The sequence below is a fragment of the Fringilla coelebs genome (assembly GCF_963513975.1).
Source record: "Fringilla coelebs genome assembly, chromosome: 14".
Classification (NCBI taxonomy): domain Eukaryota; kingdom Metazoa; phylum Chordata; class Aves; order Passeriformes; family Fringillidae; genus Fringilla; species Fringilla coelebs.
In genome coordinates this window covers 1,489,123-1,514,340 of record NC_140040.1, presented here as the reverse complement: position 1 = coordinate 1,514,340, position 25,218 = coordinate 1,489,123, and the positions used below count along the sequence as shown (strand labels likewise).

Genomic DNA, 25,218 nt, shown 5'->3' with positions numbered 1-25,218 from the left:
CCCCACATCCCCCTGTGCCTCCCGGGCCGGGATGCAGCCCCAGCCGGGGGGGCTGGTTAAGGCATTGGCGGTGATGTCACTGCCAGGGGGGGCTGCAGCCCCTTCCCCTTATTGCTTCTCCCGCGTCCACTTGATCATGGTCTCGGGCGAGCGGTAGAGGAAGATGAGCTTGGCGTAGAGCTCCTCCTCCAGCTCCAGCTCGCCCGTCTCCCGCACCAGGAAGATGTCCTGGCACAGCTTCAGGATGCGATCCACGTAGGGCAGCTCCTCGAACATGATGGAGTGCGACACCTCGCTGAAGAAGCCCCGCACGAACTTGCCGATCACCAGCACGACGGACACGTAGAGCCCCATGATCCTGCCAGAGGGGGGCACATCCTGAGTCCCACCAGTCCCTCCGGATCCCCCCCACACCCTGGCACCCTCCACGTACCCGTAGCCAGCCAGGAAGCCCAGGCTGGGGGGGCTGACTTTGTCGTTGAAGATGATCATGGGGAGGATGTTGCCCTCCTGGGGTGGCGCGTCCTTCTGCCTCAGCACCCACCACTCCACAAAGTGCTCACCACGGCCAGAGCCCCTGCGCTCCTGTTTCAGCTGCACCTCCACGTCCAGGTAGCTCTCCACGCCATCTGCAGAGGGTGACACCTTCAGGGCGCAGCACAGTGGCTGCTGTGCTCTTGAGGACAATTTTTTGAGCGGGAGTGACACAGCGGGACTCACGTCCTCACTGTCCACAGGGGCTGGCACCACCATGTGCGCTCCCAGTGCTGATTTTTTAGGGAGGGACACACTGGGACTCATGTCCTCCCTGTCTTCAGAGAGGTGGCACCAAGTGCTAGTTTTCTTGTGGGGGACATGTTGGGACCTACTTGGCAGCAGCTGCTGGACAGGTTCAGCTTCGAGGCCAGGGGGTGCCCGGACGTATTTGGGGAAGAGGTTATGCAATTCCCTGCAAGAAAGCGGAGTGTTGGGGGGGCTACACCATCCCACGGAGCCCAGGGGTCCAGCCCCCCCTCAGGGGACACTCACACGGGCTCATTCCTGGTGCCATCCAGCAGCTGGGCCAGCTGCAGGCGCTGGGGCATGCCGGGCTCCAGCTCTGTGCTGTGTTTGCCGTAGGCGTTCTCCACCGTGCCCCCCTTGCCCAGGTCCCTGCGGGCACGAGAGGCTCAGTGCGGGCAGGGGGATGCAGGCAGGGCTGGCTCCTCCCTGGCCGTGCCCGAGGTACCTCTGGAAGATCCAGCTGAGGTGCAGGGTGATGTAAGAGGAGCCGTTCTGCAGCTCCAGCCGCATCTGCTCGCGGCTGGGGGGGCTGATGCTCCACAGCGAGCCCGAGCTGCCTTCGATGCGGGCGGTCACGATGTCCTCCACGTCGTAGAGGCTGATGAACTGCATGGCCAACTGCCACCGGGGGGGACACGGCTCAGCCCCTGCCCTGGGGGCTCTGCCAGCCCCCGCCCCAGGCAGCCAGCAGGGATTTTTTGGGATGGGGGGGGTGGATTTACCAGCTCGCTCTCAAACTCTTTGGTGAGGTCCTCGTATTCATCGTCGGTGAAGGACTGGATGTATTGTTGCTGGGAGCTCGTGCTGAACAGAGGCTGGAGGGGACAGAGGACATCAGCCAGGCAGGGCACCCTGGTGTCCCATCTGGGCAGCCCAACACCCATCCCCACGTCCTCACCTCGTACCCCCCCAGCTTGAGGGTGACAGTGACGTCGATGGGGTGGTTGATGATGCCCACCACGGAGCGCACCAGGGACATGAAGAGCAGCGGGAACCAGATGATGCCCACGAGGAAGAGGATGATGAGGCCGCCCATGCCGTACTTCACCACCTTCTTCTTCTTCTGCCCCTTGGGCTGGGGGTATTTCTGGGGTGGGGGGAGACAGCGCATGGCATAGGGTGGGCTCAGGGGGCCCCCAACAAACCCCCAGAAGGGCTTTAGTAAGGGACCCTTCCTAGCAGAGGGACTCTACCTTCTCAGTCTCCCGGCTGCACTTGATGATGAAGATGTTGGCGTAGATGTCCTCCACACACATCCAGTTGGAGAGGGACAGCGTGGTGTCCGTCCACACCCAGTCCATGACGGCCCGCAGCTCCACCAGGAAGGGCACGAGGCGGAACCTGGGGGGGACACACGGGGACAGGGCGCTGGTACGGCACCCTCGGCGTGCCCGGGGCTCCCTGCGGCCCCGTGCCATACCCCTGGAAGAGGAAGAGGTTGAGGTGGTTGTATTTCTTGGTGAGGAAGTTGCCCAGGATGCGGGTGGGGTAGCCACAGCGGATCTGGTAGGCCGACAGTCCAAAGTAGATGCACTTCACAAAGTACCACAGCTGGACCACCGTGTTGTGGCGGAACAACCTGCGGGAGGGACGTGTCACCACCCTTCAGCCACCAGCCCGGGCCACCACATGGCCTCGGGGACACCAAGGTGCCACGCGAGGGCCGCGCCGTGCCGCGGCGGGGACCCCCTTGGGACGTGCCTTTGGGTGACGTAGGGCAGGATGAAGAACATCCAGATGTGGATGCCGAAGACCAGGATGACCTGGAAGATGAGCTTGCCCAGCACGGTCTTGCGGAGGTAGAGCGCGCGGTCGATGACCATGGTGCTGAACTGGAAGAGCAGCATGACCAGGAAAGCCTCTGGCACTTGGTTTTCCGACAGCGAGGAGGTGATGTCGGCGGCCGCCGTGTATTTCTGGGGTGCAGGAGAGGTCAGGGCCCGGCCCAGCCTCACCCTGTGGTGGAGGCAGGACAGTCAGGGCCCTGGGGGACTCACCCCAAAGGCCCAGAAGCCGAAGACGATGATGATGAAGTCGACCACGTCAGCCAGGAACATGTAGGCGTAGACGTCGGTGGCTGCACGGCTCTGTGTGTCCATGATGTCCTGGCAGAACTTGCACACTGGCTGGTACACGTTGTGGGCCCTGCAGGAACAGGGGACACAGGGGACACAGAGGACAGGTGACAGGGACCGCACCCCACAGCCGCCACCCCAACCAGCACCGCCACGACTCACGTGGTGAGGACAAAGCCCTTGACCCGCAAGCCAAACGCCTTCAGCTTCCTGCGAGCGTGGCTCTCTTCTGACACCTCCTCTTCCTCCTCCTCGTCCCCTTCAAGTGAGGCACAGTGTGGGTGACAGCCAGGGTCCTGCAGGGCCACATCCTGCCTGACCCCAGCACCCTGGGGGTGCCAGCCTTGCTCCTCAGCAGGGCACGAGGGTTGGGAGCTGGTGCTCACCTTCCACTAGAACCACCTCTGTTGTCTTCCTCCCCTGCTTCCTCCTGAAGCGGAGCTGCGTGGCCTCGGTCCCCTCTTCCTGCTCCACAGACTCGCCCTCCAGCTCCAGCCCCGTGGCTGCTCCCGGTGCTCCTGGCTGGGCTGGAGCCTCCAGCCCTTCCTCAGCCACCGCCGATGGTGGGGACACGGCTTCCTCCGGCTTCTCCTCCCCTTCCTTGCTCTCCTGCTTCTCGTCCATCGTCTTCTCCTGGTCCCACAGCCCATAGGACTGCGGAGGGACACGGTCAGGGGTCCTGCTGGCGCCCAACCCCACACACCTCGCTCCCAGGATCATCCTGCAGCATCAACTCCCACCAGCACCGGTGGGAAACCATGGCAGAGCCACCCAGCACGTGCTGGGTTCTGCCTGGAGCCCCCAGCTCCCCCCCAAATGTCCACCCACGGTGCAGGGCTCACCAGCAGCAGGGAGCGATGGAAGAAGAGGGCCAGGAGCTGCAGGAGGTCATACTTGATGTAGTGGATGGACTTCTCCAAGCCCAGGATGCGTGGTGGGAAGAAGGGCTTGCCCTCGTTGCGCAGCAGGGTGATGTAGCCATTCCAGGGGAAGAAGCCAAACTGGAAGAGGTATTTCACCACCACCATCATCTGCGGGGATGCTGGGGTCAGTGGGTGGCAGCAGGGGCCGGGTGGCACCGTCCCTTCACTGGCCACCCCCTGCCCACCTCGGTGAAGACGATGGCGGTCATCCAGAAGCGCTTGGTGGGGCGGGGGATGGAAAGCATGGCCCAGAGGAAGACGAGGATGGGCAGGAAGAGGGAGATGACAGAGCCGGTGACCATGTTGTTGAGGATGATGGTGAAGTAACAGAGCAGCTCGGAGTGGCCGGTCCCGAAGCGGTACCCGGCCAGCAGCAGCTTCAGGAACCGGTTGTGGGATTGGTAGAACCGTTCCGACGCCTCCAGCTCAGAGACACACAACCTCCTGCAGGATGCAGGGCTGGGGTGAGCCCCCCTGCTGCCCCCCCTCCCAACCCTGCTGTCCCCCTGTCCCCCTGTCCCCACGTCCACCTGCTCCTGAGGAGCTCACTGGCAGTCCGCCTGCGCTGCTGGGGAACAGCCAGGAACTGCTGAGCATCAGCCACATCCTCCACGCTTGTCACCTGCTCCTGGCTGCTGGAAGAAGGGGCAGCTCTTAGGCACCTGTTGGAGATGACATAGGGACAGGGGTGAGCCCCCTGCCCCACCTGTGGCACTGCCAGGAGCCCTCTCAGGGGCATCTATGCACCTGCCTGGAAGTGATGCTTTGGGGCTCTGCAGCCAAGGAGCCGGGTGGGCTCGGCTCCTGCAGGACCTCCTCTGGTAGCAGCTCGTAGAGCTCATTAGGGAACTCCTCGTTTATCTCCTGTCCCTGTGGCAGGCAGGATGTCAGTGCCACCCCCGTGGGCTGCCACCCCCCATGCCCCGGTGTCCCCCCGGGCTCACCTTGGCCAGCCGCTCTGCCATGACATATCTCTCGAGGCACAGCACCTGGGACATGTCCGTGTGCTCCCGGGTCTGGGTGTCCAGCCACTGGGTCAGCCCGTCCACCAGGGCCTGGCACAGCAGCCACAGGAACCTCAGTGTGTTCAGTGCCCGCTGCAAGATGTTGCTGCGCTCTGCCAAGGCAAGGAGAGGGCTGGAGGGTCACCCGTGCCCACCCAGACCTGCCCAGCATCCCCCTGAGCTGCGGTCCTGCTGCCCACCCACCTACCAGATCTTTCCACGTTCTCTTCCTCCCGGCCTTCAGCCTCCTGGGCAGCCTCCACCTCTCTCCTTGCACCATCTCCTCAACAGTCAGACCCCAAGGAAGGATGAACATCATTTTTGGGGCTCTCCCATCCACCACCCCGTCCCCTGTCCCCCCACATCCACCTTAACAACCAGGGTGGGCACCAAAGAGGCTGCAGAGCCTGTGCCAAATCCCACTGTAGGCACCAGAGAGCCACCTGGGAGCGCCCTGCCAGGGCACACAGTGGGCACCAGGCAGGCTGTGTCCCTTCCTGCCCCCCCAGCCCTGTTTTGGGGTGTCACACCCACCTGCAGCGCTGTCGGTGCTGGGTGGCCGTGGCTGCTCGGGCTGCTCCTGCTGCTGCAGCACCACCCTGGTGTTGGTCACCCAGGCCTGGTAGGCGAGCTGGAGGGGGACAGGCGCCATCAGCACCCTGGGGACACTGCCAGCTGTCTGGCTGCTCTGCAGTCCCCCAGCCCTGCTCACCTGGAAGGCGCTCGGCCTCCCGGGCCGTGGCTCCTCCTGCACCTCCTCCTCCTCCTCGCTGTCTGACTCGAAGAGGAAGTATTCCCCGGAATGCAGCACTGCCGGGGGGGGGGGGACAGGGCGTCACGGCACAGCCAGGGCTGTGGCAGCGCTGGCACACCCCAGGCTGTCCCAGCTGCCATCTCCCAGGGTGCTGCCTGCCACCGAGGACACCCGTGGGGACATCAAAGCCAGCGACTCAACTGCCACGTCCCCAAAGCGGCGTCCCTCCGGCGCCAGCGTTCGGAGGTGACCGATGTCAGTGACCCCAAACCCAGCCTGGCACCCCCAGTCCAACACCCTGTTAGTGCTGGAGAGCAGAGAAGCCATGGTTAGTGCTCAGTGGCCGAGCCTGGGGACAGGGGACATGCAGGGTGTCACCCTGGCCGAGCAGCGCCCTGCAGGTGTTAGTCAGTGGCCTCCGAGGGGCTGAGCCCCGTTATGGCCCCGTGCCGGGGCTGTACCTGCGGCGTGGTCTAACCATGGCCGCCACCACCGCTCCCTCTGCCGGGACGGGTCTGCCGGGCCGCCGGGAGCTGTGGGACCACAGAGGGGCTGAGAGGGGCCCCGCTCAGGGCACCCACTCAGGGCACCCACCCTGCCCAGGGGACTCGGGGTGGGAGGGGTCACCACAGTGCTCCACGGGGCTCCACCAGGATGGGCGTCGGCGAAGGGTCACGGTGCCACCCGTGTGTCCGGAGAGGGGCTGGGGACGCGGGAAGGACCCCCCGGCTCTCACCTGCTCTGGCCCCTTCCTGCTCCGTGCTGGGGGCGCGCTCCTGGTGGTACTTCTGCTGCTTGGCTCGGATCCGCTCCATCCTGGAGGCAGAGGGTGCTGCAGAGCCCGCTCCCCCAAGTGCCCAGGGGCACCCCATGCTCAGGGGTGTCCCAAGGTGCAGGGAGAGGGGTCCCAGTGCCCCCCAAAACCCACTCACTGCCGCTTCAGCTGGTCCAGCGACTTCCTCTCGGCTCGCTGGTGTGAGCGCAGGCTCTTCATGATGCTGGCCTTGAACAGCGCCACACCCCTGGGGGACAGGGACAGCTGAGGGTCAGGGGGCCCCCAGCACCCATGGGGACTCCCCAGGACCCCAGTCCCACCTGGAAGCCTGTAGGGCAGAGGCTCGGAGGTTCCACATGACGTGCAAGTAGTAGGAGCTGAGGAAGATGCGGCGCTGGAGCAGGAGGAATAAGAAGCAGATGCTGTCCCACATGATGCCAGCCTCCTCCACGGGCAGCGCGCAGTCCTGGTCCTTGGGCATCGCCTTGGCTGGCAGGCAGAGGTGCAGGCGGGTCAGGCAGCAGCCCAAACCGGCAGCCCCAAGCCCCCCAGATCTCCCCCAGAGCAGCAACTCACGGTTGTAGTAGCCCTTGACGGTGCAGACGAGGCTGAAGAGCTGGATCACCCAGCAGAACCTGCTCTGCATTTGCTGCACGAAGACGCAGGACAGGAGCTGCGGGCAGAGAGGGCACACACGGCTCTGTCACCACCCCAGGGGACAGCCAGGGTTGTTGCCACATTCCTCTTCACAGAGAAAAGCAAGGCACAATTCTTCCCAAGGATTTCTGAGATTCACATTCTCTGAACCTCAGAGAAAGGGAAAACACAATTCTTATCACTTGCTGTGCCTGTGCTGTGCCAAAGTCGAATGCAATGTGGAGACTGTTTACCCACAGTGATGGCGTTTTGTTTCCTTGGCCTACCAGGGCCAGGTGTGTGTGTGTGTGTGAGTATCGTGACAGTCATGAGATTCTGGGCAGTGTGAGCAGGTGTGTGCAGAGTGAGTGCTTGGCAGATTCAGTTCAGATGAAATCTATATAGCATAGTATAATAAAGTAATTAATTAGCCCTCTGACTGAATGGAGTCAGATGCATCATTCTCTCCCCTCCGTCAGAATCGCCTTTGATTTACAACACCGGGTGGCCCGAGGAGGAGCAGGGGGGTGACCACGCACCGAGAGCATGTTTTTGGAGATGATGACGGCGATGTTGTAGAGGATGAGGGAGTCCCAGAGCGCCAGGCGGGCGCGGGCCGGCTTGCGCAGCATGGCGGTGCCCGAGAGCAGCAGGTAGAAGCAGGCCAGCACATAGCCCATGCCGAAGAGGCTGATGCGGTTGGTACCGGTGATGAAAACCACCACCAGGACCACCCAGAAGAGGTAGTGGAACACCACCACCTTCGCCATGTCCAGGTAGGACCTGTGGATGCGCTGGTCAGAGCGGGGCCTTGTCCCTTCCCAGCACGGTCCCGGTTCCCCCCACCAGCCCTATCACAGGTGACAAAGGGTTTTGTCCCAGTTTATGGCACAAAGCCTCTGAGGGTCCAGCACCATCACCAGGGGTGTCCTGGACCACCTCATCTCCTTCCAGAAGAGCCTCAGGGTGTCCCTGCTCCAGCCATCGGGGGGGGTCATGTCCAAAGGGACCCCAGCCCAAAGGGGTTCCAGTCCCATTCTAGAGGATCCCAGCCCAGCAGGTCCCACTGTCTGAAGGTCCCATCCCAGGGGATTTGCCAGCCAAAGGTGGGATCTCATCTTGTCTCCATCCTAGGGGGAGAGCCCATCCTGCCCATGCCCCAAAGCTTGGCACGCCAAGGTTAGAATTCCAAGGCTGGGATTCCATTGTGTCCACACCCCAGGGGGGTCCAATCCCATCTGGGTCCCATCCCATCCATCCCCCCAGGAGGAGTGCCCACAGTGGGGAACCCATTCCCACGGCCCAGCCCCGGAGGGGGAGCAGTGCTGGGGGCACCCACCTGCAGTAGATGAAGTTGGGGGTGGGGTTGTGGTGGTCCTGCTCGCGGTCCAGCCGGTCCGAGTTGTCGCCGGCCGCCCGCAGCCACGGCTCGGAGCGCTCGGCCTCGAAGACGCGCCACTGCTGGGCCGCGCACAGCAGCAGCAGGAAATCATCTGGGGGAGCGCGGCTCAGCCCGGGACACAGCCCTCCCCCGAATGCTGACACCCCCCAAAGCCTTCCCCCAGGCGGGGGCACCCCCTTCCTGCCCAGGATGGGGAGATCCTTAGTTCCCTTCAGGCAGGGGCGGCTTTCCCCAGCCCCACCTCCTCTTTGACCAAGTGTGGATCTCTCCAGGCCCCTCCTTTTCCCAAAAAGGGGTGGGAAAACAATTAAGATCCCCCAAAAAGGGATGAGGTTTGCTATGACTCCTTCTCCAGCGGGGTGTGTGATTTAAGCTCTACCTCCAAAGGATTTGGGCTCTTAAAGCTCCTCCACCCGTCCTGCCTGTCCTTCCCCTCCCAGAGGCAGGATGGACCCAAAGGATGGCTGGGGAGGTCCCAGTGGTTGGGACAGGGGGTGGAAGAGGGTGACAGGGCACCCCAGGGGCCGGAGCAGGGGGCCAGGGGGCTACTCACTGATGAGGTTGGTGGATTTGGGAGCCTGGAAGAAGTCGGGCAGGTAGAGCCACTTGATGAGGGCCGAGTTGAGGGGAATGGCATGGCTCCAGCGCCATGGATAGTCTGGGGGGCAGGGGACACCATCAGTGCCAGGCCTCTCCTGCAGCCCCTTCCCAGGGCAGGCCAGGGGTGCCCCACAGAAAGGCAGGGAGCCCCTCACCTATGCAGAGGGCGGGCGGCATGCCCAGGCACAGCAGGTACTGGTAGAGGAAGAAGACGACGAGGAAGAGGCAGTACTTGGGCCAGAGGCGGGCGATGGCGGCGCGCCGCCGCCGCGTCAGCATCACCACGAGCCAGCAGCCGTGCAGGATCACCAGGAAGTTCATCCGCTGCCCGATCACGTTCACCATCATCAGGAAGCAGATCTGGGGGCGCAGGGGGCGCAGGGCTCAGCGCCGGGACGCTGCCAGCGCTGCGACCCCCCCTCCACACAAGGGGCGCTCCCACCTCCAAGCCAAACTTGTAGTAGAAGTAGTTGATGAAGTATTTGGCGCAGCTGACGAGGCCGAGGTCGAGGTGCTCGCGGGAGATGTCCTCGAACACGGTCTCGGTGACGGGGGCCACCAGCTGGTGCTGCTTGCGGTGGTACTGCTGGCGCCGGTACACCACGGCCTCGAACACCAGCAGCAGCAGTACCTGCAGGTGGTTCTGGGGGAGCAGGGCACGCTCAGGACCACGGGGTGACACCAGCAATCCCACCACAGGGTGGCCCCCATTAACAGCATCTCCCCAGGTTCTCAGAAGAGATGCTCAGGACCACAGTGTGAAGCCAAGAACCCCCTCCAGCTGGTCCCCAGAGCATCCCCGTGCCCACCTTGACGTATCCCCAGTTGGGGAAGCCCTTGCGGATGCCGAACCAGTTGGCAGGGTCCACGGGGCCACGGTACAGCGTGGAGTTGCCCAGCTCCTCTGGCGTCAGGTTGGTGCTGTTGGGTAGGGGCTACAGAGGGGAGCAGCGGGGAGGGGGTCAGCGCCCCTCAGCCCCCCCTCCAGCCAGGGAGCCCCCCACGAACCCGCCCCGCTGGGCACACCTGGGTGCAGTTGCTGAAGTACTCGTGGGGGTCCACGACCTCGAGCTGGTAGAGCATCTTGCAGACGATGATGATGCAGGTCCAGACGGTGGAGAGGCACGAGGCCATGTGGCGGAAGCGGCAGTAGGGCACGGCCAAGGTCCACAGCAGCACCAGCAAGAAGTTCATCACCGAGACCTGGGGCCGAGGCCGTGTCAGCACCTCGGGGGGCCCCGCTGAGCCCCCCAACCCCACACCCCCAGGGGTACCTCCTCCAGGGCCACCCAGACAGTGTAGAGAGCCACCATCTTGAGGACGTGGAGCTCCAGCAGGCGCCTCATGAAGACCTCCCCACGCGTCACCATGTCCGAGAAGGTGCGGCCCAGCACGACCAGGCGCTCCAGCACCAGCCCCCATTTGTTGGATGCTGTGGGACACGGATCCTCATGGACACCCCTGCAGCCTCGCTGGCTCTGAGGACACCCCAACCCATCCCCTGTGCCCTTCCCAATCCATTCCCACAGCCCCCCACACCTGGAGAACAACCCAATCCATCCCTGCAGCCCTCAGCCTCTTCCTGGCTCAGAGGGCATCCCCATCCATCCCTGCATCCCTCCAGACTTGGAGGAGACCCCAACAAATCCCTGCACTACGCTGGTCCCACCCCAGCTTCCAGGACACCCCAATCCACCCCCATGCCCTCCCAGCCCGTTCCTGGCTCAGAGGACATCCCAGTCCATCCCCATACCCTCCCAGACTTGAAGGACATCCCAATCCATACCCTGCAAAGCTCTTCCAGGCTTGGAGGATGTCCCAGTCCATCTCCATACCCTGCCACACTCAGGTACCAACCCAAATCCATCTCCCTCCCCAGATATCAACCCAAATCCATCTCCCTACCCTCCCAGGTCCCTCCTGCTTGGAGGACACCCCCTCCCAGCCCGTGCCCCATCCCTGCCCATACCCAGGGACGCCGTGTCCGAGTCTCGGGACTGGGCGGTCTCGGCAGCGGCCGCGTCCCGCAGCAGGCGGCTCCCGTGCAGCTCCTCAGACCTGTGGGGAGGGGGCTCAGAGCAGGGACGGGGGGCTCAGGGTGCAGGGGGGTCACCCAGCAGCGGCTCCTACCTGGGGATGTGGTCGGGAGCCGGAGAGGGGGGGCGGATGTGCTGCAGGTCAGTGATGCGCATGAAGGGCTCGTGGAAGTAGTGGAGCTGGAGGATGCAGGCCAGCAGGAAGAAACCCATCACCAGGATGCTGGAGAAGAGCTTGGAGACGCTGAACTGCTGCAGGCCCATGTCGCTCAGCCTGGGTGGGGAGAGGAGGGGTCTCATCCATCCCACCCCAAGCAGGCACCGAGCCCCTGTGCCAGGGATCAACCCCAACCTGCTCCATGCCTCGGTTTCCCCACGTGCAACCCAGCCCTTGGTGCCACCTCAGGGCTGGCGCCAGCAGGGACCCCACGGCGGGCAGGGAACACTCACTGGTCATCATTGAGGCCCGTAATGTTCCTCCAGTACATGGGGAAGTCCTCAAACTGGTAGGTGTAGGTGGCGATGAGCACCAGCATGGTGTAGGCCACCACCAGCCACCAAAAGCCCTTGAGCACCTTGCGCCACAGGCTGTAGTACACCTGCGGGGACAGGGACATCAGCAGGGCCGCCCTGGGGATGGCACAGGTCCCCAGGGGTCCCCCAGCCCCTCCACCTGGAACAGCATGAGGCAGAGGAGCAAGAGGAGCATGTAGACGATCTTGTAGAGGACGAGGCGGCCGGCAAAGGTCACCACGACGAACTTGGCGGCGCAGACACAGATCCAGAACTTGGCAAAGAAATTCCTCACCACCTCCCCCAGCTTCCGCAGCACGTCCCGCATCTGGCTGGTTTCTGTGGGGCACAGAGGGGCTGCAGGAGCCGGGCAGGGCCAGGGGGTTTTCCCCACAGCTGTGGGGTGCTCAGCGTGGCACAGCGACGCCAGGAGCCCTCACCTGTATCTGTGACAGACACCTCCAGCAGCGGCGTGGCCGGGGCCCTCCTCGTTAGCACCTTCTCGGTAACGAACCTCCGCAGCAGCATCCAGAAGGTGAGGGTGAACAGGAGCTGCGGGGACAGGCGGTGAGCGGGGACAGCCGGGCGCTGGCAGCGCGGGGGTGGCACGGGGCCACACTCACCTTGGCCCCCAGGGCCAGGCAGGGGTACCGGGGGTGCACCAGCCCCAGCGGCTGCAGCTGCAGGAAGCTGACGTGGGTGGGCAGCTCGGGGACCACGTCCATGGCCCAGACATACTGCAGGCTGCACAGGGCGATGGCGTAGAGCACCAGGAAGGGCGAGCACAGCATGGCAAAGTGCCGGCGGCTCCGCACCGTCCAGATCAGGCACGCCCACAGCAGCAGCACGAAGGTCAGCCAGCTGTGGTAGGTGATGCTCCACACCTGCGGGCAGCGAGGGTGAGGGCTCAGCCCACGAGGCTGTGTCCCCTGCCACGGCTGTGTCCCCTGCCACGGCTGTGTCCCCTGCCCGTGGCTGTGTCCCCTCCCAGCCCTTTACCATCATGGCGATGAGGGCGGCCACGTAGCTCTGCTTCATGAGGACGTGGCCCACGGTGTGCAGGGGCAGCCACGCCGCCGGATGCCTCCTGCCTGGCATGGGGAGAGGGAGCGTGAGGGACCCCCGGGATCCAGGCAGGGCGTGGGGAGGGGGAGCACAGAACACCCCCAGGACCCAGGCAGGGTTTGGGGAGGGGGAGCACAGAGCACCCCCAGGACCCAGGCAAGGTTTGGGGAGGGGCTGGGGTCAGGCTTACGTGGGTTCAAGATGTGGACGGTGCAGTTCTCGGTGCTGGCGCTCGGTTTCCCAGAGTTGGGGCACAGCATGGGCTGAGGGCAGAGAGGGCTCAGAGCCCACCCTGGCACCCCCATCCCGCACCCATTCCCTGCACAGCCCCCCCAAACCCACCTTGCTGTCCTCGGCCCTGTGGTGAGTGTCCTGGGACCAGCTCTCCAGCTCCACCAGGTCCCTCGGGCACGGCCGTGCCGGTGCCACGGATCTCTGCGAGGGGCAGGAGCCAGTTCAGGTCACCCACTGCCACCACTGGGGAGCAGGACCATGCCCCAGCCCCCTGCCCAGCCCACTGCCCAGGCACCCCACACTGGGGGCACCCCACTGCCCCCACTTCCCCTTGCAGCAGGGCCGGGGCAGTCTCAGCCAGGCACATTGTCACCATTGTCACCATTGTCACTGCTGTCGTCTGGCTCAGCCCTGCAGCCCCTCACCTTGGCATCCCGCCGGCGCAGCTTCACCAGGGTGGCCAAGGTGTAGTAGAGCAGGAGCAGGATGCCAGGGTTGGCATAGACGGGCCAGGGGTGGCTGTTGTTGAGGTTCAGGGTGTTGGGCTGCGAGCAGTTGTAGTACAGGATGATGTCCTTGAAGCCAAACACCCTGCGGGGACAGAGGAGCTGGCATCTACCCCCCAGCCAGGACAAGAGCCAGGCTCCCATCCCTGTGCTGGCACCGGGGGGATGCTCTGCTGCCCTCCCCGGGGTGGGATGGGGCAGCTCCCCCGGGCACAGCTCCGTCCCTGGGACTCACCGTGCCCAGACGGTGGGAGGTGGGAACACCCCCTGGACAAAGGGGGTCTGGTAGGCATAGAGGCACAGCAGGTGGCAGGCGCTGTAGATGCCAATGAGGACGCAGAGGACGTTGAAGGCCTGGTGGCTGGAGGGGAGGTGGCAGGCCCACCACGTGCACACCCCCATGAAGAGCAGGAAGTAGACGCTGGAGGAGGCGGAGGGCAGGGTGATCCCTGGGGAGCAGCGCCCCACGGGCGGTCAGTGCACAGCCCGGCACCCCTGGACTGAGCAGCACCCCACTGGGATGCACCCCTCTGAGAGCACCCACTGGAGCCAGCATTCCTCCTCACAGGAAGCATCCCTTCCCCTTGGACGGTTTTCCACCTTGGACCAAGCATCTCCTTCCTCTTGGTCCAAGCTTTTCCTCTTTGGACTCCAAATCCGTCCTCAGACCACGCATCACTCCTGCCTGGACTGAGCATCCTCCCCCATTGGACTGAGCATCCTCTCCCTCCCCAGATCAAGCATGTGACCCTCGGAGTGAGCAGCTCTCCCCTGCACTGAGATTTCTCCCTTGGATTGAGCATTCTCTGCCCTCAGACCAAGCATCCCTTCTCCTTGCACTGTTTTACCCTCTGGACCAAGCATCCCTCCCTCCCTGCACTGAGCTTGGATGGAAAACCCTGCCCTGATGCACCAGGGGGGCTTTCCCTCAGACTGAGCATCACAGCCATCCTGGACTGAGCGTCCCCACTTTGCACCAAGCATCCTCAGCCCCCCTGTGCCCCCCAGGCCGTGCCCCCCAGTGGATGCCATGGGACACAGAGAGAGGAACAGCAAGCATTTCTCACAGAGGCTTGTGAGACTTTTTAAGGAGTTGCAAAGATGTGAGAGCTTGTTAAGGACAAACAATCTGCGAGTGGTGTTCTTCTACTTCGTCTTTCTGTTCTTCTCAAGAACAGCGTGTGAGCAAGATGTTTTTGTTAATTAACCAGTCAAACACAATCTATCATATCTCTCCATAAAAACCACGCTTCTCTGGAATAAAGCCTCCTTTACTCTCTCTGCAACACTGCCTCCTGCCTGTTCCTGAGTCATTCTCAGCACAAGAGTGACACCCACCTGCCAGGGCCAGCAGCAGGATGGCCAGCGCCTTGCCAGCCTCCCAGAGCAGGGAGTGAGCCTTGTCCCGCAGGCGGCTCCGCAGCCGCCCGTCCCTCTGCGCCCTCCGCTGCCGCCCCGCGTCCCTCTCTTCCCTCTGCCGGGGAGAACAGCGTGCTCTGAGCTCCATCGCCCGATCCCGGGCAGCTCCCGGCCGTGCCTCAGTTTCCCCGCTCTGCGGAGGGCAGGGCTGGCCGGCCAGGCGGGCTCCGTGCCCGGCACCTGGCCGTGCTGCTCTCGGCAGCGCCTGGAAAGCGCCTCCGCGGGCCGGCTGTTTTCCTTGGCTCCGGGAGCCGGGTTCCCAGCACTGAGCTTTTTTCCAGGCTCCCTCCCGGGCTCACGGCAAAGGCATCCGTGCCTGCAGTGCTCGGGTTACAGCCCGGCACGGCCGGGGCCAGGCACGGCAGCCGGGGCTGCTGGGGAGCCGCTGGGGCAGCGTCTGCCCGGGTGCCACAAGCACGGTGTCCCCGTGACCTGCTGGCACTGCCAGGTGGGGCTGGCACAGCACAGCTCAGCACAGCACCCAGCCCTGCACCAGCGAGCTAGAGCTGGGGGCCTGCACCCCATAACTGCCCACCCAACATCTGCCCACCCCATAACTGCCCACCCCACAACTGCCCACCCAACATCTGCCCACCCCATAACTGCCCACCCCATAACTGCCCACCCCATAACTGCCCACCCCACATCTGCCCACCCCACATCTGCCCACCCCACATCTGCCCACCCCACTGTCCCCGCTGTTTGCCACGATCCCTGTGCAAACACGAGCCCTCCTCCATGGCTGAGTCTCCCCAAGCTGTGTGACAGTGACCTCCAAAACTGCCCCACACTGGGTCTCCAGCCATGGGGATGTCCCCATGCCAAGCCCCAGGCTGTGCCCAGGGAAGGGATGGGGACCTGCTGGGATGTCCCCATGGCAGTGGGGGCGGCTCTCACCCACTGAGAGGACTCCAGGCACTCGGGAATCCCTCTGGAGGGGGCAGGGGCAGAGCTGAGGCGGCGGCACAGGCACAAGGACAGGGACGAGACCAGCAGGATGCCAACGTCGGGTGCCACCAGCCGCACCGAGTTGGGAATGTCACTCAAGTCCAGCCTGGGGGGACAGCGGGGCAGGGGAGGGCTCAGGGGTGACCCCCCCAGCCACTGCCATCCCCCAGCCCCACAGGTGAGGGTGCCCTTACCTGGTGACCCCAACGTGGCGAGCAAGGACCTCCCAGGAGCTGCCTGTGGGGAGGAGGGGGCACTCAGAGGGGCAGACCCTGCAGGGGCACCCCCCAGCATGGGGAGCACATTCCACCCGGGATGGCAGTGCAGGATGGGCTCTGTGCCCAGCACAGTGGCACCCAGCAGGCACCCCGGCATGGCACGGGCTGTCCCCAGAGGTGGCACGTGGCTGGGACCCTGCAGGGCCTCAGCAGCCCCCAGGATGGGTCCCACACGTCACCAACGTGAGGGTGCATCCCCAGGGCAGCCCAGGGAGCAGGGCTGTGGGTGGGTGAGGGTGGGCACGGGCACCCCCTACTCACAGCTGGGCCCCAGCAGCTGGTCCAGGGCGGGCAGTGTGTACAGACATATCTGGAAAACCAGGTGGGCGAGGAGGAAGAGGATGCTGATCCCCAGCAGAGCTCTGAGGATGCGGCTGCTGTCACCTGTGACACAGGCAAAGCTGTCACCCACCAGTCAAGGACACCAGTAACCCCAGCAGGGACCCTCAGGAAGAACTGGGAAGGGAGCCGTGTGCCAGAGATTCCAGGGCTCTGCCCCAGGGTCAGGATCCCACCAGGGCTTTGCCCTCACCCAGCACAGCCCGAGGGCACCCCAAGAGCCAAAGCCCAGGACCACCCTCCATGGCCCTGCTGGCCTGGGACCACCAGGGGTGCACTCAGCATCCCCATCCCTGCTGGAACACCCCCTGGGAGGGCTCCAGGGGTCCCCATTCCTGCTGGAGCACCCCCTGGGAGGGCTCCAGGGGTCCCCATCCCTGCTGGAACATCCCCTGGGAGGGCTCCAGGGGTCCCCCCCACTCCAAACCGCTCAGCCCTTCCACCAGCTGCAGCTGCCCCCATCCCACCCGGCTCTCCCCCACCCCAGCCGGCTCTCCGGGCCCCGTGCCCGTTTTCCTGGCCAGGGGTGGGGTGGGCAGCGAGCCCACCGCAGCTGTGGCTGGCCTGGGGGGGCGGCCCCGGGCCAGCAGCTTTCCCTCCGCTTGTTTTTTCCTGTAAATCCAGGCACAGGCTCTGGGCAGTGCCGGGATGCGGGGCCGTGCGAGCCCATGAAATATTCAGAGGGTAAAGCTTTCAGCCGTGGCCGTGCCAGGCGCCGGGGGTGGGCTCAGAGCCGGGCACAGGGGGGCCACGGGCACCTGCCCCAGAGGGTGGGGGTGACCCCCGGGGCCACCAGGACGCCCCGGTGCCCCGGGCAGGGCGGAGGGGCCGCTCGCGGTGTGCCTCGCAGCCCAGCCCTGAGGTTTTTGGTTAAAAAGGCTCCAAACCGGCCCTTGTGGAGCACCAGGGCTATTAATAGCCCCCCTGGGCTATAATTAACAGAGAGAGGCTCCACACGGAGCCACGCTGCCCAGCCGGGGTGAAACCACAGCCCAGGTGCCCGTGGGAGGGGGGGGCAGCCCCCCTGTGCCCACCCCCCTGTGCCCCCTTACCTGTGCTGAAGCGTGAGGAGGGCCCTGGGAACCAGGGCAGGAGCAGCAGGAAGAGCAGGTACACCAGGGACAGGACATTGTAGCGGAAAAGGCAGGCTGGGGACAGAGGGACAGCGTTAGGGACAGGGATGTGGCACAGGCAGGGCTCACAGATGCACCCCCCCCCCACCGTGGGGATCCCCAAAAGAGAGGCACCCCGAAATGCCAGGTGGTGCTGGGGTCCAGTAAGACAAGGGGGTCAAGCCCCAAAAAAGTGCCATCAGAAAGAGGGACACAGGCAGGACCTCAGGCTGTGCCACTCCGGGTGACCCACGTGGGTGACAAGGAGCAGAGGGGACACCAGAGGTCCCAGACACATGGGGTGACAGGGGAGGAAGAGCCATGGGAAAAACCTGCAGCGTTTCCACATCATTCCCACCAGACCAGGCTGAGCACTGCAGGGACCCCCAGCCGTGACCCCGGCAGGGCTGGCACAGCACCTGTCCCCTGCCCTGCTCTGGGTGTGCCACCAGCTCAGCACCTTCCCCCTCACTTATTTTTAGACCTAAATTACAGCTTGTCTGCAGGCACGAACTACCGGAGGAGCCGGGCCGAGCCAGCGTCCTGCAGGGACAGGGATGGGGACACGGATGGGGACAGGGACGTGGGAAGGCACCTGCCACCCCGGCTGGGGACTCAGCGTTCCTGTCACCACGGTGACAGTGACAGACACCAGCACATGCACGGGCTGGGGGCAGCCACAGGGCAGCACCCGCGGGACAGCCCAGACTGGGGACAGGCACTGAGCTCTGTCACCGCGCCCTGCTCCGGGCAGACCCGGGACATTCCCCATCCCCTCTGCTGCAGAGCAGGGGGACACGTCCCACCAGCATGGGGGGGTCCCTCTGGGACAGCCCGGGGAGGGGACAGCCACAGGGAACTGCTGTTGGTGACACTGGCTGTGACAGCCGGGGCAGGAGCTGCTCCCTGGCAGCCCACCTGGGAAGGGGTGACACGGGAGGGTGACACGGGGGGGTCAACTCTGACCCCGTGGGACGGGGGGGTGAGGGGGCCCGGCCCGGCGCCAGGGACACGCTCAGCAGCCCGGCACAGCCCTTCCTGTGTTTACGAGGTTTCAATGGGACAACACATCCTGGGGAGAGGGACAGCACAGCCCCGGGGACGGCGGCGCACCCTGGGACAGGTCCCGCGCTGGGGCTGGAGCCAGCCCCGGCCCCGCAGCGGGGTCCCCACGCGTCCCCGAGCCTGCGAAGCCCAGCCTGGGCTGGGGGCAGCGGGACCGTCACCAGCAGCCACCTCCCCGCGGTGACCCCGGGACGCGTCACCTCCCGCAGCCGCCGCCGAGGGCTCCTGGCTGTTTCGGCAAAGCATGATCTCATGGAGCAAATATTCCAGCCGAGAGGAGCCTTCCCGGCACGGGGGCGAGACGCTGCTCCGGCTGCCGTGGGAGCCGGGCAGGGCCCCCTGGCCCCGGGGCCAGCGCCCACCCACCCCCTGCCCACCCCGGGGTGACCCAGCCCCACCGGGAGCCCCGCCCGGCCACGGCCACCTCCCGGGCGCGGTGGCACCGAGGGCACGTGGTGGCACGGCCGGCAGTTCCGATGAGAGCGCGGGTTATCGCCGGGCACGGGGGGTACCCGCCTGCCGACCCCAATATTCGGTGCCGGCAGCACCCCCAGGACCCTGTGCTCGGCGGCTGCCCCTGCACCCCTCAGGCACCACCGGGAAACCTCCCAGCAGTGCTCCATGGCTTCAACCAGGATGGAAAAGGAGGTGGTGACAGGTGACAGGTGACAGCCCGGTTTGGGGGCACCCTCGGAGCCCGGCCCGGCACCCCCCGGCTGCAGCGGGCGTGCCGTGCCCGGCTGCGTGGGTGCTCGGAGGGAACCGGTTCCCCGCAGTGCTGACAGCGGGGAAAGTGCAGGCTCAGGGAGGAAAAACCAGTTTGGCGTGTGGGGAGAGCAAACCCGAGCAAACCCGAGCAAACCCGCCCTCCAGCAGCCGGCTGGGCTGGGCTGGGGGGGTGCAGCACCCTGGCACCCACAGCCCCCTCCCCACGCCAGCACTGCCCTCGCCCACGACACCCCGGCTGTCTGTGAGCACTCACCTTGTCCCCCCAGCCAGGTATCCTGCACTGGCACCCCAATTCCTGCCTGCCCAGCCCCGTGACCCGGAGCGGCTCCCACGCCGCCGGGAGCTCCCCGGCACCGCGGCCGGCACCGGCAGCACGTGAAATATTAACGACATTAATGAGCCGGGAGGAGGATAAATTACAGCGCTGGGGAGCTGGGCGGGATGTGCCGGGGCTCCTCCACGCCAGCCTTAATTGAATCTCCCCGTGGGAGGGGATTGGGGTCACTGGGCACCCCTGGAAAAGCGAGGGCAGCCAGGAGGAGCGGGCACCAGTGCCCTTCCCAGGCACCGGGCTGGGAAGAGATTTGGGGTCTGGCACAGCCCCTTCCCTGCACACAGGGCACCATTCCACAGGCAGGCAGCTTCCAGCGTGGATCCATGCCCAGCTCCATGGGGAAAGGGGCTCCCAGACCCCCCAGAGCTGGGGGAGCCCCGCTCACCAGCCCTGCAGCATCACTGCACCCACAGCGTGCTCGGCACCCGCGGCCGCTCAGGGTTAATTAGCAGAGCTCTTTAATTCCCGGCCCTGCTCCCTCACACGGCCCCGTTACCTGCCGCGGGGGCCAGGCAGCTCTGCCAAGCTGCCTCCCGCGTCACCAGCCCCAGCTGGGGACTCCAGGGACCCTGACAGCGTCCCCAAGGCGTCACTCTGCTGCCAGGACTCAACTCTGCACCGGCTGGCTGCAAACCAGAGGCAGGGTGAGGAACCCAGAGGCCTCATCCCAAAATCCCATCAGTGTCCTTCTCCCTGTCCAAAAATCCCATCACTGTGACTCTCCCTATCCCAAAATCCCACCAGTGTTGTTCTCCCCGTCCCAAAATCCCGTCACTGTGACTCTCCCTATCCCAAAATCCCAGCAGCCCCAAAGGGACAAGCCCTTGGGCAAGCGGGACTGGCCAGCAGCACATTCCCAGCCCCTCTTTCCAGGAAAGAGCAGCCCCACCGGCTCACCCTCCATATCCTGTTTTTGTGGAAAGTTCATCCCGCCAGCTCCCGGCCCTGCTCCTGGGAATGCCGCGGGAGATGCCCCAGGAGGGCTCCGGGCCGGGTGCCAGCAGTGCCCCGGCTGCCAGCCTGGCAAAGCCCAGCATCAGCCAGGAGCTCCTGCCACCGGACAGGGAGCTCAGGGGACAAGTGGCACACAGTGGCACAGGCCAGGAGGGCGCAGCCGGTGCCACAGGGCTCCCGGAGCTGCAGGCTCAGCACCGGGACACTGAGGACACACATGCCCAGGGCCACCAAGGTTCCCAGCGGGGCCATGACCGTGGCTGCCACATGGCAGTGCCAGCGGTGCCCAAACCCTGCTGTCCTCACCCGAAGGGGACCCGCTGCACCCCTGGGGAGCCCCCCACAGTGTCCCCCACCTCACTGGGGCTGTGGGGGCTCAGTCCTGGGCACCTGGGCCTGCACCTCCGTCCCATCTTATCCTCTCCTCCCATCCCCTCCCCTCCCCTCCCCCTGCGCCCGGGAGGAAGCAGCAGTTATTGCTCTTGGAGACAGCGGTGGCTCTGCTTTTTTTTTTTTTTTATATTATTTTTTAAAATAGGTCTTTTTTTTCCTCCTCTATTTTATTTCCCTGGGTTTTATAAAAAGCACCTGACCGCAGGAGGCAGCTGCTGCAGCCCACGCTGGCACCCAGCTGGGCTCCAGCCCTGTGGCACCCGGGACCCCCAGGGACCCCCAGCCCCCTGACCGGGCAGGGGGGGCTGTGTCCCCACCCCAGGGGGCTCGGGGGGCACCGCAGCCCCAGGGGTTTGGGGTGCCACCCTCACCCATCCCCTTTGCCCACGGAGCCACGGATCAGCGCGGCCACGACTGGCACTGGGGGTGCCCGGTCCCCCCCTTGGGGGGGATGTGCTGTGCCCCCCACAGCGGCCCCAGCACCCCAGAATCCCAGCAGGAAGGAGGCAGCCGAGGTGGGGGCACAGCCCAGGGCACGGCTGGGACCCCCCCCGGGCTGTGCCAGCCGTGGGAAGCGGGGGCTGCCCCGAGGCACCGGCCCGAGCCCCGCGGCTCCGCTCGCCCCGAGCTGGCCGGGAGCCCCGAGCAAACATCCTGCGGACGTTCGGGGAGAGCCAAGCTGCCCGGGAAGGAAGGGTCGCGCTGCGGGGCAAACCCTCCCACCCAGGTGCAGCGGGACGAGCCACACCCCCCGTGCCTCAGTTTCCCCCGGTGCTCCGGCGAGACCCCCGGGCGCTGCTGAGTCACCCCCTCTCGGCAATTACCCGGAGCAGGACGGAGTCCCCGCCCAAGCGGGGCCCCAAATTTAAACAAACCACCTACAAGCTCAGCGCGGGGGGGGGAAGGGACAGCAAGGCCACCAGCGTCCCCAGCTGTGGGGGACCGGCGGTCCCCAGCATATCCCGTGCCGGAGCAGCGGCAAAGCCAAGCAAGCCCGGCAGGATTTGGGGGCAAAGCAGCATTATTTGGAGCAGGAGGGCCCCGCGGGAGGCTGGCCCGGAGGCCACGTGTCGCCCCAGGCACCCATGGGATGAACCCGGCAGCTCCCGCGCCCCGGCCCGGGCAGCGCAGCCCCCTCGGCCAGCCCCGCTCTGGGCTGGGTTATAATTAACCTCCTGACATCCTGCGCGATGCTCTGAGTCACTGCCCCAGCAAACCAAAGGAAAAGCAGCTTTTTCAAGAGTCACCGACTTCCTCCGCCAGCGAGGCTGCGCCCGGGGCCAGCACCCCGAAACCCAACCCCGCTCCCCAAAACGCCGCTGGGAACGGGGCTGCTCGGCTGGAGGCGCCTCCCCGGCCGGCAGCGTGTCCCTCTCTCTCTCCAGGTGACAGTATCCCAGAAGTCCTTCTAGGGCCACCCCAAAAGCCACGCCAGAGCTTCCCGGCGCTCGGCCCCCCCAGCACGGCTGGTGCGAGCCCGGTGTCGGTGGCAAACAGCCCCGGCCCGTGCCCGGCACAAGGAGCCCCTTGAACAATCCTCGCTGTAAAGAGGTTTTTCCTTTGCGTCTACGCAAACGCAGCGTCCCCGAAGAGGCTCCGGAGCAGGCGGGCTTCAAAGAGCCGATTCTTGTCCTGCGCGTCCCGGGACACGGGGATTTTCCAGGCCGGTGGCCAGCCGGTTGCCTCGGTGGGTGGCACATCTGCCATCAAAGGCCGACAGTGCTGGGAACGGGCTGGTGGCAGCCTGGGGACCGCAGAGCCACAGGGGCTGGGGTGGGCACTCTGCTTGCCGGGATCCACCCGGGCACGGGGACGGGATGGGCGCAGCCGCCCCCGGGCATCGCCCACCCCGGCCGGAGCGACCGCCTCAGCCCCAGCAGCACAGCGGCCGTGGTGACACGGCTGTGACCCGGCCGGGCCACCTGCACCCCGGACAGCCCCGGCTGCCGGGAAGGACACGCACACACCGTCCCGCCCCGGAGAAAGTGGCAGCGCTCCCCGCGAGTGGGCTCGGGCGCGGGTGGAGCCGCGGGACCTCGGGTGATCCCCGCGGGGGGACCGCCCGTCCCGGCACCGACCGCCAGAACCGCCGGCGGCTCCGGGATCCCAGCCCCGGTTCCTGCGCGCAGGGAGCCGCTCGCCCCCGGCTTCCCGGCGCTTCCCGCGCCCCTCGCCCCACGTGCCGGGACAGCCCCGCGCCCCGCAGCCACCGGCGAGCGGCGACAGCCCCGGGGCGCCCCCCGAGCCACCCTCCCCACGGGCGGGGGTCGCAGCCGGCTCCGCTCCGGGGGATCCCCGCACTCACCGGCGAGCAGGGCGAGCGGCAGCAGCAGCCAGTAGAGCCCCTCGCAGAGCTGCCGCCGGTTCATCCCGCCCGGCCGCCGCGGCGGGGGGGCCCGGCCCGAGCCGCTCCGAGCCGTTCCGCCCCGCCGGGGCTGGGCAGGCCCCGGTGCCGATGCCGCTGCCCGGTCCCGCGGCGCTCCGAGGCGCTGCCCCCGCCCCGCGCCCGCCGCTTTATAAAGCGGCACCGCCCGCCCCCCACCCGCGGGGCCGGCGCGGCCCCAGCGCCGCCCGCCGGCACCGCGCCCGCCGCTCCCGCTGCTGACACGAGCTGTCCGGGCTCAGCACGGGCCCCGCAGCCCCCCGGGTTCCGCTTTTTGCGGTCGGGGGAAAAAAAATATCGACAAAAAAAAAAAAGGAAAAAAGGGAAAGAAAGATAAGCAGATGTGCTTCATGTTTATTTCGTCCGAAAATGAAATAAAGAAGTCAGAACTTGTTTTTGTTGAATGTTTGTTGTTGATACCAGGGCTGAGAGCTGCTGCGTGGAGCTGGGAGCTCGGGAGGGGTTGATGTGCAGCCCTGGAGCTGGGTGCTGTGTCCCTGGAGCTGGGGATCATTCTGTGCTCCTGGAGCTGGGGATCATTCTGTGTCCCTGGAGCTGGGTGCTGTGTCCCTGGAGCTGGGGATCATTCTGTGTCCCTGGAGCTGGGGATCATTCTGTGTTCCTGGAGCTGGACCCACAGTCCTGCGTTCCCAGATCAGGGCCCACTGCAGAGCCAGATGCAGATCCACTCCCCCAGGAGTGGAAGCCCAGGTGTGGGGAGTTGGGGTCACATCTGGAGCTGGGCTGTCTCAGTCCCAAATCCCAGTGGGAAGGTGCCAGGCACAGCTGGTGGCACGGGCAGCGTGGCCAGTGACACCTGGCAGTGCTGTAACCACCAGCCTGCAACAGGAACCATCGGCCCATGAAATTCTCCACATTCCTTGGCTCCCCTGCGCTTGTTTTCCCAATACGGCTCATAAACTGGCATCCAGCTGGCACACTGCCAGACTGCTCCCCACTCTCTTCTGGGCTCCCTCCAGAATTCCAGGGCCTCTTCTCCCCACCCCAAATGTGCCGGAGCACCAGCCATCCAGGCACCCCTGCCCACCCATAACCCCCAAGGCAGGATGGGCCTGATGGCTCCCCAGGGTGTGGATCTGTGGGTTCAGGGGGCACAGCTCCTCGTGGCAGCATCCTTATCACGGGGACTCAGCCGCATCCACCCTCAGCGCTGGGATCCAGAGGGAACTGCTCTTGTAAATGAAACACTTGTCATCACAAAGACGTGAAGTTCAGCGCTTACACCATGTTTGGAGATGGGAATTACCCCTGCCCACAGCCCGCCGCACCCCCTGCCAGCAGGGATCCAGGAAAGGGTGGTGCAGGCACCCGCAGCAGCCCCGAGCACCCGCAGCCAGGTGGGGAATGGAGGCTGTGGAAGCAAATGGGCACCGGGAATGGCACCCCAGAGCCCTGCCCTGCCCGCCCTGCTGCACTCTGCCAGCCTCGCTCAGGTTTTACAAGGCATGGGGGAGACCCGTGAGGCTCCGTAAAGTGCTGTGGGCACGGCCTGAGTGCCTGCTCTGGCAGTGATGGCCCAGAAGCTTCTCCCAGCTCCGGGCACTGCCAACAGCACAGGGCCAGGGAATGGCGGGCAGGGGGACAATGCAGGCGCCCCCGCAGCCCCTCGTTCCCATGGCTGTGCCCTGGAGCGTCCCCATGCCCCCGTGGTGGAAACCAGTCAGGGCTTGGCCCCGCGGGCACTGGGAAGAGCAGATCGGGGGGGACCACCAGCACCATTCCAATGGAAATTCCCGGCTATTGCCCCACTGGCCCCAGCCGGAGTGGGCAACCTCCATCCCTGCCCATGGCGCTTCAGCTGGTCCCTGACCCAGCAAGGCCGGAGCCCCCCGTCCCCCGGAGCTGTCCCGACCCCCTCGGACCCCCACGTGCAGCACCGCTCCGAGGGGTGCGGCCCCTTTAAGAGCCGAGTGGCGCCAAACCCGTCTCACGTGATC

At 65.5% G+C, this 25,218-nt stretch overlaps 1 protein-coding gene across 4 annotated transcripts; it reads right to left on the bottom strand.

Moving 5' to 3' along the window:
• Positions 1-94: 94 nt before the first annotated feature.
• PIEZO1 (piezo type mechanosensitive ion channel component 1 (Er blood group)) lies at positions 95-23,380 on the bottom strand. 4 transcript variants are annotated; one of them, XM_084215100.1, is made up of 51 exons: positions 23,183-23,380; positions 17,343-17,438; positions 16,213-16,335; positions 15,868-15,910; positions 15,623-15,779; positions 14,645-14,780; positions 13,542-13,755; positions 13,226-13,391; positions 12,909-13,001; positions 12,757-12,829; positions 12,501-12,592; positions 12,125-12,385; positions 11,942-12,053; positions 11,662-11,840; positions 11,439-11,587; positions 11,083-11,262; positions 10,922-11,010; positions 10,227-10,384; positions 9,979-10,155; positions 9,762-9,887; positions 9,395-9,595; positions 9,108-9,312; positions 8,906-9,010; positions 8,290-8,443; positions 7,490-7,733; positions 6,891-6,987; positions 6,635-6,803; positions 6,472-6,561; positions 6,276-6,355; positions 6,001-6,072; positions 5,498-5,595; positions 5,320-5,416; positions 4,994-5,068; positions 4,726-4,898; positions 4,529-4,651; positions 4,312-4,409; positions 3,967-4,225; positions 3,701-3,889; positions 3,245-3,512; positions 3,021-3,117; positions 2,781-2,928; positions 2,485-2,699; positions 2,204-2,362; positions 1,977-2,124; positions 1,682-1,870; positions 1,506-1,598; positions 1,229-1,401; positions 1,030-1,152; positions 870-949; positions 434-629; positions 95-358 (listed from the first exon to the last, which is right to left on the bottom strand). In XM_084215100.1, exons 1-51 carry the CDS (start codon positions 23,244-23,246, stop codon positions 109-111), a joined length of 7,356 nt encoding a protein of 2,451 aa, XP_084071226.1. In that variant the 5' UTR covers positions 23,247-23,380; the 3' UTR covers positions 95-108. The 4 variants fall into 4 exon arrangements, with proteins under 4 accessions (XP_084071226.1, XP_084071224.1, XP_084071225.1 ...); XM_084215098.1 differs by having other exon boundaries at positions 4,312-4,443; positions 4,533-4,651; XM_084215099.1 differs by having other exon boundaries at positions 4,312-4,443; positions 4,533-4,651; positions 4,994-5,065.
• Between the last annotated feature and the right edge of the window lie 1,838 nt (positions 23,381-25,218).